This window comes from Sinocyclocheilus anshuiensis, unplaced genomic scaffold, assembly GCF_001515605.1.
Source record: "Sinocyclocheilus anshuiensis isolate Anshui unplaced genomic scaffold, SAMN03320099.WGS_v1.1 scaffold1222, whole genome shotgun sequence".
Taxonomy (NCBI): Eukaryota; Metazoa; Chordata; class Actinopteri; order Cypriniformes; family Cyprinidae; genus Sinocyclocheilus; species Sinocyclocheilus anshuiensis.
In genome coordinates, this window is record NW_015555818.1 from 7,698 (window position 1) to 30,520 (window position 22,823).

Below are 22,823 nucleotides of genomic sequence, written 5' to 3' on the forward strand. Positions count from 1 at the left end.
ATTCATTATTCACTGTGTGAGTTACAGATGGCGAGGGTGAGAGATTGCATCTATGTGCTAATGACGGCCTGTCAATGTGATACCTCCTCTCGATACAGCTTCCTTAGGATGGGAATAAGAGACTGCAGATGTTAATATATGCCTTAAAAAAAAATCCAACACACACTACACAAGACTGCGTCAACGGCCTGTGAGTCATTGAATATTCAAGGATTGACATATCACACATACTTGTTTGATTGTCCATTAAGACAGCAATCAAGCATCAAAAGCTTTGAATTTTTCATATTTACTGATGTCATATAACAGGCTGAGACTGGAAAACAACTTGTGCACCTATATATAGGGTCAGCATTATTGAAATTTTGGGCAAAAAAGGTGGATTATCTATTGAATCAATGTATGAAGCACAGCTCATACAGAAGTCAATGTTAAACCAAGCAGCTTTCTGTTGGTCATTGCAGACTCATGTGACCAACTTGAACCCATTTGGAAATCTTTTGCCCACATGTAAAATACCCAATCACGTGGTGGATTCATATTAAAATGACTGTTCTGTGCATTTTCACTGGCAAAATCCAAAGCTAAATGTGTCTGGCCTCTATGAATGCTACTTTTCAGACTGTACAATATGAGCCCACTGAGATCTTGGGTAAAAGTAAAAAAAAAACTTTTTTTGACATCAGTAATCTTATTTCAGACTATACATCCTAAAGCTTTTACAATGATTAGTAGCATTGACACAATCATGTCATATTCCAACATCATTACTGACAAGCAACAATGAAGTCACAAGCAGGACTGTAGATACAAAATTACATATGCTGTCAGAAGTTTGTTCGAGGAAAAGATTAATAAACAATTTAATTCAATACCTTGAGTCCAATAATTAGCCTAGGACAGGAAAATTGTACTTTAGGCACAAAAGGCTAAAAGGAAAAGCAGACTAGAACAGTTATAAATGTGATATAAAACATTATATATATATATATATATATATACACCGTATATATATATATATTGAAATCAATTATGTATTCCAGAATTCTATGCAAGAAAATGTAAATTTTTTGGTGAGGGAAGTTTGATAATGCTTACGGTATGTAGAAAGGTTTGCTTTATCATCCTTTTTGCACATCACTTTTGACCAATTTACTGCACTTATTTATTTACTATGCTTTATACATCCCACTGAGTGGGAGTTTGTGTTCTTATATTTATGATTCCCTGAGTGACAATACTTTAGTATTAGAATCCCAACAAATCAAAGAGAGTGAATGCAAGTGGGCTATATTCACAATGTGTTTCATAAAACAGTGTCCTCTTCACATAGAGCATGTTGTGTTATAAAATCATTGCAACATTTTCAGTATTATTCTGTACCACAAGCACTTTCAGTCCCTGCTGATCTTCGGTGGTCTATTTCCTTCTAGCTGCTCCTTGGTAAGATGCTCCTCATGTCCGAGAGCACCATGGATCTGTAGTTGCGTTCCAGCCCCTCCATGTACTCCAGGTAATTACTCACCCTGAAGCCGTGGATCGGTTCCTCCTGCAAGCGGGCAAAAGAAGCACAGATTTGATGAGCAGCGCTTGAGAGAGCCGGTTTGTGGAAAAGAGGTAGAACGGGTTTATAACAGCTTTAGAATAGACTGCGGTCAATCTGTTTCGATGAGAGTTTGATATTCTTGTTCCAGTCTGAGCAGATCCTGATTATCCTGCACACAAAGTGGCTAAAATCATCCTGAAAACTGTGTACTGCTGAATGAAATCATGCAAGATTTTACGCATACTGTGCCAAATCTCACTGCCTAGTAACAAATGGCATATTTTAATGAAACAAGAGGTCGCTATGCGAGATGTGGCTACACGTTCTGGTACTAAATAAACAATGCACCGCCTAATATACTCTGACATTTAGCTGGGGATAAATAATATTGTTTAGACAAAGCCAAATGATTTACATTTTGTTTACGATGAGTCAGCGAATGCAAGTCCTAAAGCTGTGCCTCAAGTTACAGAAGGACACTTCGGTTCATGGTGAATGGATGAAAATGAGAGAAAGGATAATAAACCTTTATGAGTTTGCTGCGTTAAATAAAATATGCCTACAGTGTAAGCAGTTTTGTGATATAACTGCAGACCACAGGAGTTGGTATGGCAATCACAAACAAAATAGATAAGTTCACAATGTTTAAGAGCAAACAAAAAAACTAATGACTGGAATAGTCTATTACAAAACACATGATAAACACTTTCATCCACTGCTGATGAAAGCTAGATAATGCCATACATTTTAATACGGAGCACCTTTATATACAACTGAATAGAGTCAGATAATAACTGACAATAAGTGGAAAAGTAAACTAAAGAAAAATAAAGATCATGAACTGGAATATGAAGACAGAACGCTGGTCTTCTCAATCACAATTTCACATACAATTAGATTCCATACTGTAACATGACCTATTATAATATCTCATCAACTCTATGGTGAACTTGCAGGAATACTTCACCCAAAAATTCATTCACCTTCAAGCCAGTTCAAACTTGTAAGAATTACTTACTTTCAAGGAACACAAAATTAGATACATCAGTACCAGAGGTGCTTAGTATCACTGATGTCAAACCTGGTGTGATGAAGTTTGAATATTAAATTTTGGGCTTTTGTTGTATGTCAAAAAGCAGCTTGGAGATTCTTAAAATGAAACACTAAAAATGACATTTTAATTACAAGTACCCATTATCTAAAGACATTAAAACTATTCCGCTGCCTATTGTTAATGATAAAAACAAAGAAAAAAGCCTTAAATGGTTTTGCAGGATGCTTTGAACTCACTAAGCCAGACTGTGTCATGGTTTTCAAAGTGTTGGATGTATTCGGCAGTGACAGACAATTACTTTTGAAATCCTGCAAACAAAGAATGACTTTAGTTGGGTTTGATTTCTACAATGTTGAATCATCCAAAATGGATTCATTGTACATTTACTCTGGCATTCAGCTTCAGAGTGACATCGGAAGGGATTGTTACGAGTAATTTCCATCCAGATCTTTAATTTAGATGAAATATAGATAAGTTTTGTAATCTTGGATATGTACAAATCCTCAGAAACCTTTCAGGAATTGTCTGAAACGCTTTCTCTATTGTACAGGGCACACTGACGCACACACAAAGACTGAAAAGTTTTAAACTTTTAAGGGTGAAACAAGGACAAGAGTGTGTTTAATCTGATTTACTGCAGACACGCTTGCACACTGTAAACCTCTGTGCATCCTTTAAAACAACACTGGCTCAGGATTTTCTCACCTTAAAGGACTAGTTCAGCCAAAAATGAAAATTCTATCATTATTTACTCACCCTCATGTCTTTCGAAATAGACTTTCTTTCCTCTGTGGGGCAATTTTATGAGGTTATATGGTGCCGTTTTATTCTTTTTAGAGCTTGACTGTCCCAGATCCCCATCCACTTTCATTAAACGGAAACGAGCAGTGTGAACATTTAGCTAAACATCTCCTTTGTGTTCCACAGAAGAAAGTCATACTGGTTTGGATTGAGGATGAGTAAATTAGATATTTTCATTTAAAAAGTTATACTGCACCTTAAGAAAGACCTGCAGGTCCTGCGTCTGTGTGTGCTGCAGAATGTCCTGCTGCAGGTGACGGAGGGCAGAGATGCACATGTACACCTGGTAATCTGGTCCCATGATGACGCATGTGGCTACATAGTGACAGATCTCAGACCAGTCCAGGTAGTTCCAGAAGCACTGACCAAGCCACTGAATACAGATCTGCATAACAGGTGGAAGGACAAACAGAGTGAGGAAAGGAGAGAGAGCCAGAAAAGTAGATTTGAGAAAATGCAATGTTTGCACCATAAATGTTTTAAATCAATCGATATGAGATGCTGGAAAAATAAATGAGAGATCAAAAACTTCTGAGTATTGAATTCTAACATGATGCCCTCAAGGTTTGATGCAGTCTATTACCTGTTAAGAGTCCTAATTAACCACGAAACAAATCATCACATCACTTTCTTAATAAGCTTTTTTGTTATTTTCCAGTAAAAATATCTAAATTTATTTGAGAAGTGAAACTGCAAGATATATATATTTTTTAAAGAAATTAATACTTTTATTCAGCAAAGATGCATTCAATTTGAGTGGCAATGAAAACATTAATATTGATACAAAAGTATTTATTTTTTAAATAAATGCTGTTCTTTTGAACTTTCTATTCATCAAAGAATCCTGAGCATAAAACTGTAAAAATAAAACATGAAACATAAAAGAGTTTCCACAAAAATCTAAAGCAGTAGGGCATCAAAATTGATGGTAATAATAAGAAAGATTTCCTGAGCTGCAAATCAGCATATTATAATGATTTCTGAAGGATCCTGGAATAATGGTTGCTGAAAATTCAGCTTTACCATAAAATGAATAAGTAACATTTAAAATATATTAAATAGAACACAGCTATTTTAAATTGTAATAATATAAATGTCATTACTGTATTTTGATCAAATAAATGCAGCTCTGGTGAGAAACTTTTTTCAAAAACATTCGAAAATTTGACTGACCACAAACCTTTGAACAGCACCTAAGTTTATTTTTGACTTGCATCTTGTTTTAAATATAAATCTAACAAAACTATGTGGTTTATGCTTATAATAGTATTTTCACTGGAAAACAAGACAAAAAATGACTTTGTATGAATAACAGGAAAAATGTTTCTTGAGCTCAGACAAAAAATAAATCAAGTCTCTTAAATCATAATATGCAGAAATCCCTTTCATCTACAGGCTTGATGCATTTCTGTTTTGTTTCTGTGGCAGTGAACTAAGTTCAGGTCATATAATCCTCCCTTAGAAGCGGTTCAATTATTCTGCGGTATCGTAGATGGCGTTCCAGTTCTGCCACGTGTACATGCCTCCTGTACATTCAGACCACTCCAGCATGCAATTTATACAGCATCTGTATCTCTCTTTCAGACACTCTTCCTACTTTGTCTTGAATTGGAAACACTCTCCCCGAGTGCAAAGACACGGATGCCCTCTATGATGGAGGTGACACTCAATTTAAAACAGAAAATCTTCTTTCCTTCAGTTTTTGTCCATTCAAAACTAGTTATAAGTTTTAGAACTTTGGATATTTTTGTAGCAACTGCAGAGGGTTTTTTTGCATTTTACTGCTGTGTAAAAGTTCCCACACCGATGACCTTCAATCATGTATTGACTGCAGCCTTTAACAGATCAATACTTCGGTCTGGTATAAATAACTTTCCTGTCACAACTTCTGTCATGGACTGAAGAGAAAGTTTTTTGTTTTTATTTTTAAACAGATGGTCACATTTATATATCATATAAAGAGTCTTTTTTTTCTTTCCATGGCTCAAGTAGCGTCTCTCATGAACTCATGTGACATGAAATACTCCATCTTACATCCTCTGTTTTGCAAAAAAGTAAATAAAATAATAATAATATATACACACGCACACACTGTACAGTAAATCTTAACACGCTGCCTCTAACTCAATGACCAAATGTACTGAAAACAACAATTTCCACAATCTTCCTCTGTGTTTTAGTGTAACATTTTGATTTGTAAAACAAAAAAGTGAATATTTTACTGATGCTACTGAATTCTTAAACCTTGTTTCTGCTTTCCCTTCACATCACACTAAACTAAAAAGGGGCAATAAACACACCATTTTTGTATACAGGAGCACTTCTTGTTTTCATGTGTCCTTAGAAAGAAGAGAAACATGTTGCTCAGGAAGATTTTAAGCTTATTGCTTAAAGCATTTTTATATTTTTAGATGGGTCTATGAGTATATGTGTGTTTTGATAATTAAAAAATGCTCTTTTTTCATTTTTTTATCTTTTTATATACAGTATCTCACAGAAGTGAGTACACCCTTCACATTTTTGTAAATATTTTATTATATCTTTTCATGTAACAACACTGAAGAAATGACACTTTGCTACAATGTAAAGTAGTGAGTGTACAGCTTGTATAACAGTGTAAATTTGCTGTACCCTCAAAATAACTCAACACACAGCCATTAATGTCTAAACCGCTGGCCACAAAAGTGAGTACACCCCTAAGTGAAAATGTCCAAATTAGGCGGGTGTACTCACTTCTGTGAGATACTGTATATACAGCTACCAAAAGCATCTTTCAATCTAACAACAGTAGTGAATTTCAGGCACACCGAGAAATATGTTTTTAGTCATGTCAGAGGAATTATACAAGATCCATGCCTATTGAAAGTGTTCAAAGGATAAAGAATAAAAAAAAATATAAATAATCTAAACGCAGAAAACACAGTTACTCTTCAATATGTTTGTCCTTGACTGCTAGAAAAAGGTAATATCTGACTCAATCTGACAGAAGACTTGAGGCAGAGCTTTGAGATCATGCATATAAACCCCAGAGAGAGCACAGCGTTGAGTAATCACTGAATTTGTCTATGAAGATTGTCAGTCATTCAGGTCATAGCAGAATGTCCTTGCATCTTTATATTTCTACCCTGGCAGTGTAACACTCATTCACCCAGCGATCACGATTCACACCGTCAGTGATTTACATCCCACAGAGATTTGTGATGAAGTAACATATGATGAGCTTAAATACAGGACATCCTGTTGGACATTGTTTGTCTTGTTTTGACAATGCTTTCATTAAATGGAAACCTTAAAGCTTCTTTTTTGTTGACAATAAATTGATAAACAATTCTCCTTACAAATTTGGGAAGACGGTTGCTGTTCTGGAACACTAAAAATACCAGATCTGCTACACAAAATGCGTACAGGTTGGCATTGGCAAGTCTGCTTGGTTGTTTACCAACGGAGATGATTGGTGTGAAGTAATTAAAAATTAAGTACTTAAAACACAGCACCTGAGAGGGAGTGAAGCCAGACATCCTGAAGGCAGAAAAAACCAGAGGAACCTCTGCTTTGAGCAACATTTCGACGTAATGAGCGGTGCAAGAGTAGATGGGATGAATGCCCGACTGAGCGATCTCTATAGGGAGATGTACCTAGAAACACAAAAAAAATAAATCCATAAAAGTATGAAGATGCATTGCGCAAGGTGCAGTGTATATGATCCTAAGCTGCATTAGTTCTTACGTGTCATGACTGATCATGAAGAGCAAATTAAATTTGAGAACTCTGCAAAGGCCAAGATCTTCAGTAAATAATGACTTTATTTTAGTCTGTTCTTGACACAAAGCTATGATATGACTTCAGAAGACTCGTACATAAACACAAAACCAGTTTTATGATGCTTTCCCCCCATTTCTGGAGTAAAAATCCCCTTTTCATTTTTATTGAAAATAGAAACATTATGCAAAATATCCCCTTTTGTGCTCTCCAGGAGAAAAAAAATAAAAAAGTGTATGACAACAGCATGAAGGTGAGTAAATAATGACAGAACTGTTCCTTTCAGAGTTCTGGCCACCACGGAAAACAACAGAACACCACACATGCTAATGACACAACCAAGCTTTTATTAGCTGCCTCTGCAACTTCCTGTTTAGAGAGGACTGTGACAAATGTGAGGGCTGCGTCTTCTCTTTTTCCTGATTGTCATCATTGTCTCTCAGCTAAATGATTTACATGCACGGCCACTCTGACAGCACAGAAATACGGAACTGTAATCAGACAAACTTGTGTGTGTGTCTGTGAAGCATTATCATATCCCGCACATATTTTTACAGCTGAAACTCTATTAACTGAGCTCTGTTTACTATCCGCTGATCCGAGAGAGCGAGAGAGAGAGAGAGAGAGAGAGATTGCTCCATCCAAATTTTATGGGAACCACTGTAATGACTATTGCCCCAGTAATGTCATGATATCCAGCATTTCCTCCCAGTATTAACTTTTCCTATGCAAATGGAGATTAGAATGATAATGCAGGTCAAAATGCTGAGTTTTGTTTATGGCACATGGATATGAAAGCTACACAAGCATATACATAATATAAATTCAGAACATTACTAAACATGAGAGGGATGCAGCTGTTATTAGTAGTACAAAATTGCAACCTGGGCTAAGCTTAAGACATTTAAAGGAATAGTTCACCCAAAACACAGCAAGACTGCTTTTATTTAATCAAAAATATAGTAAAAACAGGAATATTGTGAAATATTTTTACAATTTAAAACAACTTATTAAGACTTCAGTGTGACATGATCCTTCAGAAATCATTTAAATATGTTTAAATATGTTGATTTGCTGCTCAAGAAACATCATTTATTATTAGCAATGTTAAAAACAGTTGTGCTGCTTTTTTCCAGGGTTCTTTGATGAATAGAAATTTCAAAAAGATATTTATTTGAAATATAAATTATTTGTAACTATGTAAAACCATGTCTTTTTTTTATTTAATGCATCCTTGCTGAATACAGGTATTCATTTAAATGACTTAATTAGATTTTTTTTGGGCAACCTACTACTTTAATGTGTTGCGTGTACAATTCGTTGCTCCGGTCTTGATGATAGCTACCCCAGCATGTAATAAATGTTGACATGAATGAGAAGAAAGAGAGAAATGATACAGGCTGTAACTCACAGAGCTGTGCAGTCTTGGGGGCCACAGGAAGGCAGACGGCAGCAAACGGGAGAAACGCAAGAGCAGACTCAGAGAACGACCCACGTCGCCATGCATGAGCAGAAAAACTGTGGAGGCAAACCAATCGTGACCAGGATAACCACCCTGAAAACAGGCTGACAGTCGGGTCAAGGAATCTTCAATACATTCCAGCGGCTGACCTATTTTTTCGAACAGCTACGATGTCAAAATAGTGGCCAAAAAGTATTTAAACATTAAAGTCATTGATCTCAAGTGAGTGAGTGATCTCAAGATAATTTTGTGATTTTTAGTAGATAAAGTCTAGAAGTGTCCTAGCAGATCATGAACATGTTCCGCTAATGTTTAACAATAACTTGATCAATTATTTTTGATCACATAAATGCAGCCTTGGTGAGCATAACTTTTTTTCAAAAACATAAAAAAATTCTAAACCCCAAACGTCTGAACAGCAGTCTATGTGTTGTTTTATCATTTAAAACCTAATGAAAACACTTCAAAAGTGTACTTGGGCTATATTTATGATAATATATTTTTATAAACTAATGCTATGTTTTGTTTACAATTATGTTTTGGGGCTAATTATTCAAAATTCATTCCAAAAAAATAACTGAAAACAGAAAATGCGTCCTATCAATGGATGGTGGTAGATTTTGGAGCTACTATTTGACTAATGCATATCTGATACTAAACTTTTATCTATAAAGGAAAACAGCATGAAGAAATTTAAAATGGCATTCAGCTTATCATGATTAGTGATTCATCCACATTAACATAAATCAATACATGGTCTACAGCAAATTAGAATATTGCGCACAGTCAAATGTAACATCTGAATTTTTGCAGCAATTTGCATGTCGCTTGATTAATATTATAAAGTGTAATGAGAAGGATACAGAGCTCAGAAGTGACACTGACTCGTTGTTGAGAGAGGAACTCTTGACAGTGCTTGAGCAGAAGACACAGATCCTGCTCTGAATCTTCTCTCAATAGCTTTAGGAACTTGCCATACCTACACACACACACACACACACACACACACACTGTTTTACATAGCAGCTTCATTTAATACCCCATTCAATAAGACCTTGCTAAACAAAGGTGAAAATACATTGTTAAAATGTTCTTCCCCAAACACCAACTTACAGACATTTACATAATTAGAAATTTCTCAAGGCAATATTTCTTGACTAATAAGAACAAATTTCGCAACCGAATTAAATTCAGTTTTATCACGCATGTACAGTCTCTCCCAGGGAAACAGCACCAAATGAAGGTTAACAGAGAGTTACAATTATCCCAATGTGCTGAGCACTAGAATGCATTGCCTGATTACAGTCATTGTGGATTGCCTTAAGACAAAATATCTAAATGGGTTCATATTGAGTTTAACTAGTGTGCTGACATACCGCAGAATGCCAGTGGCTTTCAGTGAAGCTGAAATCATTTCTGAATATTCACGCTGCAAAAATCACTTTCCTAAGCAGTATTTTTGTCCTGTCTTCCAGCACAAATATCTGAACATTTTTAAAGTAAAATACATGTGTTTATTAATAATAATTACATTGTTTTACTTTCATGATGATGATAATAATAATAAAAAATAAATGTAATATAATATTTCTGTATATAATGTATATATTTCTGTAATATAATGTTTCTGCATGTTTTATGAAGGCAAATTTAAGACTGTTTTTTAAACAGGCTTTCATTACTTTAATTCATAAAAAAAATTAAAAAAAATTAAAAAAAAAAGCTTAACCAGAATATGAAAATAACTTTTACTGGACATTCTGATCACAGTGTAAGAAGTGCTGTTCTTTCTCCATATTTTTGTCTTGTTTTCCAATAGATACATTTATTTCAGAAGCAAAACAACTTCAAATAAAACGTCTGAGAAATTGATCAAAATAAAGTGAGTAATCTGCCAATGGGCTAATAAATAATTCAAAAGGAAAACAAGTTTTCATACCTCATTAACAGATGTTAGTTCTTGTTTCAAGCATCACTTCATTATGTTCACTTTTAATGTTATATTTTGCAGTGCATGCATGCAACATTTAATGCCATGACTATGAATTCGAGACTTTCTGCTTCGATGTAAGACCTTTTTAAGACCTTCATTTGTGAAAGGGAGAATTAAGACTTTTTAAAGGGGTCATATGATGCGATTTCAAGTTTTCCTTTCTCTTTGGAGTGTTACAAGCTGTTCGTGAATAGATAAGATCCCTGAAGTTATAATGATCTTTAAAAAAGCATCATATGACCCCTTTAAGACCCTGTATACAATACATAATAATACATTTCTATTGTAAAATATATATTTTTAAGTATACATTAGTGTCTTAACAAAGGACTTCAAGGTTGATTCACAAACCCTAACCCTAGCATTAAGTTTAGCCTGGATATGGCATTTTACCTGAGGGATATCCCCACACCTAACTGCTCCACAGACGACAGGCTTCGAGTCTTTACACTGTGGTCCACCACTGAAACCAAAAAAGAAATTACATCCCATTTGCACCTCCTCTTCAAATACCCATTTAATTTCAGCAAATGGAGCACAGAGTAGCAAAAGAGCACTGCAAAATGTGCTGTTAAATAATACATTTTCATTTCAGCATCGGCTTACCCACAAATCAACATCAGCTGCGTGATCCACATTCATCATGCTTAAGAATGGCCTTAATTGAGTGAATGCCCTTGGTGAGACGGAAATGGGCCCACTGATATAATTATGGGGCCATTCCTCCATCCTCATTAATATAACAACAATGTCAGGATTGTAGTAATGATGACATAATGCAGATAGATGTGCACCTTGTGAAGTGACTGGTCTTGACTGGCTGGCAAATGAACCAATAGGAGAGAAGGGTTTTGGCGGAATGACAAATCATACTTCCTGCTGCTCACATCAGTCAGCGATTATGACATGAACGGCTAAGTGAGATGAAGTGTGACAACTCACCCCTACTCCTCTGCTAAATGAGAGGGGAGGATACAGACCTAGAGGCAGACGAAAGGAGGAAACGAATGCTAAAGTAACATGACACCATAATACTTGCCATGTCAGGCATCCATACATACATTGAGAAGTCTGATTGATTTTTGTAAATTCTCATCAATTAATCTATCACTCAAAACTTTACCCAGAAGCTGCATTTCATGTCTTCTTTCTATAGTAAACTCAATATTTACTGAAGTATTTAAAAAAAGAGAAACATTTTCACTCATAGTCTCCGACTCCGGACTTCATAAATGAAAGAAGATGCTTGTCATTAATTAAAAGTTCACGAGCTTACCAGAACCCAAACCACTAATAATCTCCAGAGTTAACTGACCCCTGACCCTCACCATACTTAAAAACGAGTTATCAAAGACTTTCAAAGTATGAAAACTTTAACTCTCTGACACTGAATTAAAAAATGTGATGTTTTGAGAGGGTAGAGGTTTTGAAAGATGTTTAATTGATGTCATGGAGTCAAATAAAAAAGCAAAATAATCATAAATTTCAAGGTTTATTATAAATATTAAAACAATAATAGGTTGAGAGGGGTGTGAATTTTGTCAAATCATTCTTTTGAAGTGGTCACACTACTCAAGCGCAAGCCAGAAGATATTCCTTGCAGCTGGGATTTAAACAAAAGAGCATGACCAATTTTATTTCTGAGAACCATTATGTTTAATAAATGAAAACCCCACAGAGCCTCAACTATTTGGCCATTTTCTAAATAATTCTGCTTGCGTGAATGGAAAGCTGACAAATCTCGTCCAGATGGATTTTTACAATGAGCATACCATGGTGAACTAACAGCATGTCCTAACCAGGTGGGATGCAGAAAGTTTCAAGCAGAAAGCAATTTTAATTTTTTTTCATAATCACCTTCAATCAGAAAATATATCATGTTTAATGTATAGTTATGAGAAGCAGGACTATGATACACAAAGGTATATTCATATATACCCTTGTGTGTTTTTTATTCCATATACACCCTCTGAAGTGAATGATGTCTCTGTTAGCTGTCTGCAAGTTGGTCACATAAATAAAAAAAAAATCCTTTCATTAAACATTAAAGTGCTGTTGACTGACCTTTATATTCTGCCGGTGGAAAGAAGCAGTCGGTGGATGAAGACGAGAGATGCAGCACGACCCTCTCCAAAAAATCCGCAAGAACTGTGAGAGAAAAGATATGTGAACCGTAGGGATATGCCGGTATCAAATTTTCATGTTGCGATTAATTGCTAATGCTTTTATCACGGTATACGGTATTATCACGATATTTGAATTTAGTTTAAAAAAAAAAAGTGCTGTCATAATACAGTATAACAGGTTTAATAACTTTTTTCTTATAACAAAAATAACTGAACATTTAAATGCAATAAAGCAATACAGAAAAATGTATAAAGAACTATAAAGACCAATAGGTATCACTTTACAATAAGACCTCATTAGTTAACCTTAGTTAATGCATTAACATTCACAATGAGCAATAGTTACATTTGCTACAGAAGTTATTAATCTTTGTTAAAAAAATACAAGTCTTAGTTCATGTTAGCTCATTAAATAACACAGTTGCAACTTTCGATTTTAACAACGTGTTATTAAATATTGGAATACCTAAGATTAATTAATGTTCAGAAGAATTTTTCATTGGCAGTTTATTAACTAATGAATTAACTAATGTTAACTAATGAAGCCCTAATGTAAAGTGTGACCGAACAATAAAGAATCAAAACACTTTCAAACAATATCTAGGGCATGTTGTAGTCCAGATTAAAATGTAAAAAAAGTTTGAAAATAAATAGCCTATTAAGTCTAAATATTTAAGTATTTGGCTCTGTGATGAACATCATAGCAAATACACAAATCTGAATGGCTGTTTAAATCATTTAAACATGATTCAGATTATTATTATTTCTGCAGTTTAGCGCCATCTGCTGTCAGAGAGTGAAAGTGCGCTTTCATCCAGAGCGTCTCTCACATGTTCCGCCAGAGTGCCCATGCGTCTTTCAGGCAGCATACAGCGGTGTTGTGCATTTTGACCAGTTTATGGGAAAAGTATTCTTAAAATGCATTCAAAATTCTGAATAATTTGTTATATACAATTATTCACGGTATTTAGAAGTGCCCACGATAACAATATCGTGCATATTCATTACCGTGATATATCGCATTACCGAATACCGGCACAAGTCTAGTGAACCGTCAAGGCAATTTCCTTTGAAACAAACCTCAAATCTCCAGCAAAAGAGCCTCTTTCATATAAGGAGCGGATGCTAGAGAAATCAAAGAATGTCTTGAGCTACAGTACACAAGTTTAAATACAGATCTTTCATGAAAAAGTTTACTTGTAAACTCATTTCTTTAGTGTTGCATGTATTTTCCTGTTTGTTGAAATGCATAACTCCAACAATGCTTAAAACTCAGGCTGCACAGCGAGAAAATACGCTGAGTGTGTTACTTGAATATCACTTTAATTAAGACAGAAAAGCCTAACACTGTGTTACACTGCATCAGACATGGGCAGGCATACAGTAACAGCATGTACTAATGGCGCTTTTCCACTGCATGGTACGGCTCGGTACGGTTCACTTTTGGGGGGTTTTCCACTGGGTACAGTACCTGGTACTTCTTTTAGTACCACTTCGGTTGGGGTTCCAAGTGAACCGTACCGTTACCAAAACGTGACGTGTAAACTCTGCTGATCACGGATTGGCCGGAGAGAATCGCACATGACACGCATGCACAATTTTTTATCCTAATCCACTTCAGCGCAAACTCCGCCCCACAGCTGATTGTAAAGATTTGATTGGTTGTGTTATTCACAGTGTTGATTTACACTATTCACAAAAAAATGCTAATCACTAAACCTACCCCACACCTGACCCTAACCTTAACCAGTGAAATTGACTGCACAGCGGGGTTGGCCCTGAATAGCGTGGTAAAGAAAGCTGCAGTTCAGGAGATAACTACCCCCTCCTACCCTGCGAATTTCGTGCCCGGGGATGCCCCCGTTGCTTGGAACAAAGCGATAGAGTAAAATCTTTCCCCTGCGCTGACGGCTCGTGGGTGATTCCCGTTTATATCATTATAAGCAGAGGTTCAAACTCCAGTCCGAACACCACTGGCCATGAGCTTTGGGCTCTGCTCTCACGGAGAATATTTATTTATATAGCATATTTTATTTTAGATCAACTTACCACGCAGTGGAAAAGCGCCATAAGACACTGCCAATGGTAAACATTCACAATAGAACAAATTCCTTGAAATATTTTACTATTTTAATCCAGAAAACACACACATTCAAAGGGTTTTACAGCTCTATTATTACTATGCTGAAAAAATAATTGTCTTTCATTTCTGTGGAAATCAGAAGGTAAATTTCAAGGAAAAAGACAAATGCAAATAACTTTGGTCTACAAAAAAGCAAGTGTGCACTTCATATTGTAAACAATCTATTCTGAATTTACAGAAACTGGTCTTTCAGAATTAGAGATCCTGAATACATAAATTTATAAGTTTTCTTTTCCAAAATAAATAAAAGTTGGAACATATAATGCAACATATAGCTGGGTCATATCATAAATTTTTTATCATTTTATTTGTGTTTCCTCCAGCCCACTTTTAATTTGCCAAAGCAGTCATAATTTAGTTTTTTATGACTATTTTCCACTATCTCTCTGACCCTTAAAATTAAACAGGCCGTTTTGTGCTGTTGTGCCTTTAGGTCATCAATGTAAATGCTCTCTTTGAATGTGAAATGAGTAACAACACTGACTCACGAGCTGCGGCTTTGCTGTCAAACTCAATATAGTTTGTGCTGCCCCGTCTTTCAAAAACAGCCTCTTTGCAAAAAAAATTATGACAGGATCACGAAACAATTTGCTCTGAAATTTGCTGCTGAAAAGAATAGGATAGTAGTAGGATAGGAAAGCTGCTGAAAAGGATATTGTTCATTCTTCTGGCGTTAAGAAGAAGGGTCTGTGAGACCCTCTTAGTAGTTATCCTACTTCATCCTTATTACCTCACGGTGACCGGGCAAACATATTGTTTTAAACAGATATCTGATTTCTCATTTTGACCCCTTTAAATGCAGTAAATGCAGTAAAACTTCAGTATAAGATTAGAGAAGCTGGGCATCTTGCTGTGAATTTCAAACTGAATGAGCTGAATGTGGGTCATACCGTATCCAGTGAGAGTGTTTGACTTTGTAGCCATGATCTTGCAGAACTGTCTCCTGCAGTCATCCATCCAGCTAGCATCTCTCTCCGTTTCTTTAGACGAGGCCAAGAAAGCACTGATCTCTGACTCTGAGAAAAAACAGGCACAGTGCTCATTTTTAACAGTCAAAATGATTGTCTTCTGGCAAAAACATTTGAACGCAGTACACAACAAATTAATTTACTGATTACATGCCCTATGGCAATCTGTGACTCTGACTTGTAACTACTAACTGTATAACTTCTTGGCCTTCAAAATAACAATATACTGTCTCAAGCCTAACATTTAAAGACAGGCCGAAATAAACACCACTGAGGCACTGAATAGGCCTTCATCCACATACTGATGCTTCTTCCTAAGGGAAGAGTGTTTTCTAGGCGTTAAGAACCTCTAGTCTCTATTTATTGAGTTGGAAAAAGCTGTCACATTGAAATAAAGATGTATCGCTGTAACAGTAAAGAAGAGAAATGAGTCTGTCATAAAGAAAGAATGTGTCCTTGAAGTTACTACAGAGTAGAACCATGTAAAACACTGAATTAACCTAATGGTTAAATAAGAGAATTGCTTTCATAAATTACAAAAATATCACATAACACATATATATAGTAGGATCTAATGCTTTAAACAGATTGTTCTTACCCTGTTTAGTGCGGAGAGTCTTGGGCACGTCAAGGATGTAATATTTAGGCAGGGGGTATGTAGACACCATTGGCCATGGGTAAGGGTCATTCCCCTAAGGGACAGATGGGACACTTTCCATAAATATGGTATACTGTGGTTTCCTATTATTATTTTTTAAGCTACAGGAGGCAAAATCTCATGTTTTATTAACTGTTAAGCTATTAATGTATATAACATAACATTGTACAATGTAATTTTGGCATATTCTGTTGAACTGATATTTAATGTGTTGCAGAAAAAGTTGTTTTCAACATTGACAATAATAAGAAACATTTTTTAGCACCAAATTAGCATATTAGAATGATTTTTGAAGGATCATGTGATAATGAAGACTGGAGTAATGATGCTGAAATTTCTGTTTTCCCATCACAGGAATAAATTATATTTCTCACAATACAGTAATTAATGTTTTACTGTTTATGATCAAATAAATGCAACGTTCGTGAGCTTAAGAAACTTTCAAAAACATCAAAAAAAATCAGTAGTGTATAAAAAAACAGTAGAATAGAAACTGTAGTGTATTTTAAATGATTTTAATTTCATTCTCATTTTAATTTGCTAAAACATGATACTCACAGTAGCTGTGAGCACAACACTGTTACCACATACATTTTTTTTAATGTATGGGGAAAATACATATATCAATATCTTCACACCAACCTTTGGTCCAAAACAAGCCAGACACTAGTACTGAATGACAGCTTACTCAGGGAATTCAGTCTGACCTCCTAATGTCAGTTTGTTTTCTAAAAGCATCCCCTTTCACTGTGCCAAAACACATTTTTTCCATTGCTACAATAATAAATATTTATTGCAGTTTCAAATCAAGAGTCTAATTTCAGTATAAAACGAATGAAAAACAAAGGAGTAACAGGGCTTTGTTTGTCAAACACCAAAGTGTGCAGGTTTATTTTTAGTTCCAGTCGTTGCAATCACCTAAAGATGTGTTGAGTCATCAACCAGAGCCTCATCCTGTATGTCATGAATGTCAAATTCTGTCATCACTCAAAACTATCACATATGCATCTACTGCCTTGTTTACAAATCTCTTTACATTACAACAGAGGCTTTATCGGCAAAGCTCTTTTTAGAAGCATGATATTGGTTTCCTCGCATGATTCCTCAGACATCTGAAATACAATCTACATAAGCAACTGCCAAAGCTAGTGGTCGACCGATATAGGTGTTTTGACAGCCGATGCCGATATCTTGGAAAGCAGGGTGGTCGATGGCCGATATAAAGCCGATATAATTTTATTTATTTTAATTAATATTTAAGAAATTTGAAATCATTTGAAAATTGATTAAAAAATAAATGTGTTAAATAAACATACTTATACTTTAGATGACAAAGTATTTTTTACAAATAAATAAATATTTAGCGCTGCCGTTCTCAGCGCCGTCAAAATAAAAGTCCAGCCTCAAACGCATTGGCCAAACAGGAAAACTTATTGGCCGATGCCGATATTTAAAAAAATGCCCAATATCGGCCGATATATCGGCCTTGGCAATATATCGGTCGACCACTAGCCAAAGCAGCAGTAAACCCCTCCATGGAGATTATGTTGGTATATGAATACTGATATATTAGACTCTATTTATGTTTCTTATATTCAAAACATGGGATGTAGAGAAGGCATCTAAAATTAAAATATTAACTGGGGACTATTACAATGACCGCAAAATTGTGAAAAGCATCCTGCATTGAATAACAGATTAAATCTCACTTCACAAAACTTTTTCCTAACTGAATATCCAGTATAAAACTGCTTTTAAATGGTAAAATAAAAAATTATGTATATTGCAACCAAATTACATCTGGTGACACTTTGCTTCCGTGGTACTATATCTACAACATGATCAACTCAACACAGTTTATTGTACTACACATACAACAGATAAGGAAGGAAAAAGGAGATGCTCTCACTTTCTGCAGGGCTCTGGGAGGAAGTCTCCTCTCAGACGGGCCACCAACTGTACCGATTCGAACAAGGATATGGTTTCTTTCCACAGACGGTCCATCAATGATGAATTCCCTGAAGATGATGAAGTCAGTATAAACAAACAATATACAAAATCAATATATACTGTATCTACAGTATGCTCACATTGTTAATTCAAATTATCTAAGCCTATGGTAAATGAAAAAAAAAGCAGTTTTTTAAATCTATTACTTTTGGAAAGTGACTGTTGGTTGACTCTGAATTAGTGTGTCGTGCTGAACTACATTCAAGGGAATGCAGGAAAGTGAGAGATGGTCACTCACCCTTCACCTGTGGGCGGCTCTGTGACATTGTCCCTCTGACCCTGCAGCAGTAACTCAGAGAGGTTATACTGAGACTCCAGCAGAAGAAAAGAATCCAGGTTACAGCACAGCACGCTCAAGAGCCTGAATGAGCACAGATGGAATAAAGAAGTGTTTACAGTAAAACAACTAACAAGCAACATTACTTCAATTTTACATAGCTGAAAAGTGAAAAATGCTGGTTTATCATCTCCCAAAATCTTTAGCAATCCATCATCATGACATTAGCAAAAAACTATGACATTTGCCTTTAAAATCAGGTGTGGAGCATCATTTTAGTGTCATTTCTGATCAAGAAGTTTAGTCTTTCAAACAGCCAGCAGTTGTTGTGTGTACACTATTGGAGAATATTACATTTTAACTCCATGACACATTACCAGGGAAATTAGCATGGAAGCTGTGAGAGTAATAAATCATGAAATCCTGCACTGGACTGATGAGATGAGGATATTCTGTATGAGTGGAGAACAGTATAGTGACACGTATCAGTTCTGGAGAAGCCAGAGGGACTGAGCTGCTAGAATGGTGAGGTGACACAGATTTTCCTCTCTAATGGTTTCTAATGATGTGATTCAATGCAGCTGAGCAAAGCTGATTGTAGAGGGTTTTCAATGCAGCCATTAAATGGCACTGTACTGTGACAGAGGTTGAATCAGTGCAGCATCAGTGCTTCGTTTGCAGCTAAAAACTACAACAGTTTTCAATCTACATTTTCTTACTAGTACAAACTCCATCTACTGTGGAGGCAGAGACTCTAACTGTGTGCCTATTCACATACTATACTATACCCAAAAGTATGCACTTCGGAAAATAAATACTGAGCATGCAGTAAGTGTTCAAGTATTACCATACTACCACACTGAATCACGGAGACTGGATGCAACTGTTTTATAACCTTCCTACAGTACCTTAAAATTCATAATCATAAATAATTTTTATGTTAAAATTCTCCTATCTCAGCTTAAAAATGCAGAGACAACTATAAACCATTTGCAGGTAGGTGGAAAGAGTAAAAATGGCATGTTGAAAGGAGTAGATTAATTCATAAACGTCATGACTCATTAGTAGACATTGCCTATGTCTAAAGCTCACTTGAATTTGTTCTCGATCATTAGACATGATGTTATAGTGCCTGAAACCAGTTAACTGGAGATGTTCCTTCAGACAAAAGCGCTGACTGTGAAATCAGCAGCCTTAGATCTGGACGCAGTCTATTCTCTGCTAATGGACAGCGACTGATCACAAAGATGAGTGAACTATCCAAAGCATTATAACTGTCAGATGTTTGGATACTGATAATCCTAACTGCACTCAGCTCTTCAAAGTCTAGGCAATGCTAGATGTATTTACGCTGCACTGATGAAAGATTCTGTGATGCAACACAAAGGGCAGAAGATTTTAGATTAGATTCACAATTGCAAGCGAAAGGGATTTCGATAATCGATTATGTGTCAGAAATACATCAGCAGTGGTGATAAGCCTAAAATGTAAACATTTGTACATCATATATATATATATTATATATGATAAAAGTTTCTATTTTAATATATTTTAAAATGTAATTTATTCCTGTGAAGGCAAAGCAGAATTTTCAGCAGCCATACCTCAATTACTACATCAATATTTAAATTTTTATCTTAAAGAAAAATCAAACACCTTTACAGGTCAGATACATAACCAACAATACTGGTTAACCACATTTATTTTTATATTGCATAGTCTCAAATCTGACACAAGGGGGCAATTTATCTATACAAATATGTGATATTATAAATTCCTGAGCTGAAGGACTTAACAATACACCCGGAGTAACTGAGGGCGTGAACTGCATGCTGATATTTTGCAAACGGATCATATTCCACAAACACAAGAGTGTGGGATTGAGTCATATAGCATGTGGGTCTCTCCACAGACACAACAGTCACAGTTTTGTCATTTCCCACAGACCCCATGCCCAAGAACTCATGTTGCTTTATGTGCCTGTTCACCTCTCGTTCCCTGCCATCCCAACAGCCAGACATCTCTGAGGCAATCTCTATTCATAAACCAAATAGGTCCCTAAGATCCAGTAATCTTGCTCTCCTCTCCATTCCTAGATCGAGGTTCCATTGAAGAGGTGATCGAGCCTTCGCTGTTGCCGGTCCTAGTCTATGGAACAAATTACCAGCTTCTATTAGAGCTGCGCCCTCTTTGCCAGTATTTAAATACCTGCTTAAAAACATATTTTGTCAATAGCTTTTATCTAGCCATGTCAATTGTATTGGTATATTGTGTTTAGCTGTTTTATGGTTTCTTATTTGTTTTATTTTAGCTGTATTGTACAGCACTTTGGATCAACCGGTAGTTGTGTGAAACTGCTTTAGAAAGAAAGAAAGAAAAGAAAGAAAGAAAGAAAGAAAGAAAAAGAAAGAAAGAAGATATACAATGAGTAAATGTATTAAATCACAGATTTATTGCACTCTCTGGCTTTTGTTATCATTACTCCAAGGAATGTCATCCGTTTAATCTTGTTAGTGGAAATCACAGTTCACGGTTACTTTAAGAGTTATCTTAGATAAGTAGATGAGAATTCAAAAGAATGAACCTTGACTCATTTCTGGTGGTTGGTTTAAGAGTTTGTTTGGTAAGCTTATATTATGTGCTGATCAAACACTGTGTGGCTGTTTTCTTAGTCTTCCTTCCTCTGGGATGGTGTAACCTAGTGGATGTGGGCAGATAACTGGAAGGTTGTTGGGGAGTGGTAATATTACTTATTAGTAAACGGACTTTAAGATTTCCCAGTGCAGATTTCGCAATGTATTCAAGTAGGTCATGTGGATTCACGACACTGAACAGATGAAAGTTGCTTGGTTTGAAAGTGATCTCTGTGTTAGCTGTGCTTCATACATCAAGACATTATTGACAAAAGGCATTTTCCCCCCACCCAGTTTCGCCGAAATTTCACTAATGTGACTGCACCTTTATCTAGGGACCAGACCATCATAGGGGCTGTTCTGACATGCAACCACCCAGAACACCCTAACAACTGCATAACAAAATATTAAAGCCACCACACACATTTTCTTCAGAAAATCAAGTTAGTAATTGATACTTCCTCTTTATTTCTCTGTATTACTCTCCTTTATTTCATCATCTCACTAACTTTTGAGTGTATAAACAATGTACTCAACCCATTATTATGAACCGTTCCAGATAAGCTGGGTAATTATGAAAATGATACATTTATATATATTTTTACCAGAATGTGCCTGAGGATCTCACTCTGGTCTATGCCACAACTTACATCTTGACTTTATTAAGGGAAAGACAACAAAACTAACATGACAGCAACAAATAAACAGCACTCGGTTTTACCACCGCAATCGATCTTTAGATCTTCCTTTGCACTGAGGCGAAATGCCATATAAAGATTTAGATTCAGGCGGAATAACACAAACACACGCTAAGAAACACACAGAATGTTTATTTAGAATCTCAATCAAAATTGAGACTTTAAAGGAACACGCCACTATTTTTGAAAATAGGCTCATTTTCCAACTCCCCTAGAGTTAAACAGTTGAGTTTTACCGTTTTCTGAACATAGGCTTATTGGAAGTTACCTAGCTGGGGACTATTTTCAGGTGTTGCGTAATATCATTGTGCCTGCTGCACCCATGGTACGGCAGCAAAGTTCCTTGATTAATACGCCGGGAATGAGAGTATAGTTCCTAGCCATATCGGCCTAGAAAATTGCAACTTTTCATTTTCCGTCGGTCTTAGTACACGATGTAACTACAGAAGAGTCAAGTTTTAAATGGGAAAAATATTGAAACTCTTTGGTCATTTTTGAGCGAGATGCTAACGGTCTAATCAGATTCAATGATCTATGCTAAGCTACAGCTAAAAGTGCAACCGCCAGACTCAGAGATCGGCTGAATGGATTCGAAAACGGTAAAACTCAACTGTTTAACTCTAGGGGAGTTGGAAAATGAGCCTATTTTCAAAAATAGTGGCGTGTTCCTTTAATCTAAGAGCTCAGCTGTCATG

At 35.9% G+C, this 22,823-nt stretch overlaps 1 protein-coding gene across 1 annotated transcript in view; it reads right to left on the reverse strand.

Moving 5' to 3' along the window:
• Positions 1–1,013: 1,013 nt before the first annotated feature.
• LOC107675228 (protein broad-minded) overlaps positions 1,014–22,823 on the reverse strand; it is a 39,626-nt gene continuing 17,816 nt past the window's right edge. The window contains exons 24-34 of the mRNA XM_016469504.1: positions 18,759–18,881; positions 18,420–18,528; positions 16,451–16,544; positions 15,775–15,900; positions 12,680–12,763; positions 11,009–11,078; positions 9,486–9,601; positions 8,572–8,726; positions 6,896–7,036; positions 3,598–3,786; positions 1,014–1,549 (exon numbers count right to left, since the gene is read on the reverse strand). Coding sequence (XP_016324990.1) covers positions 1,430–1,549; positions 3,598–3,786; positions 6,896–7,036; positions 8,572–8,726; positions 9,486–9,601; positions 11,009–11,078; positions 12,680–12,763; positions 15,775–15,900; positions 16,451–16,544; positions 18,420–18,528; positions 18,759–18,881 — 1,327 coding nt within the window. The 3' untranslated portion in view covers positions 1,014–1,429. The remainder of the gene's footprint in view (positions 1,550–3,597; positions 3,787–6,895; positions 7,037–8,571; positions 8,727–9,485; positions 9,602–11,008; positions 11,079–12,679; positions 12,764–15,774; positions 15,901–16,450; positions 16,545–18,419; positions 18,529–18,758; positions 18,882–22,823) is intronic.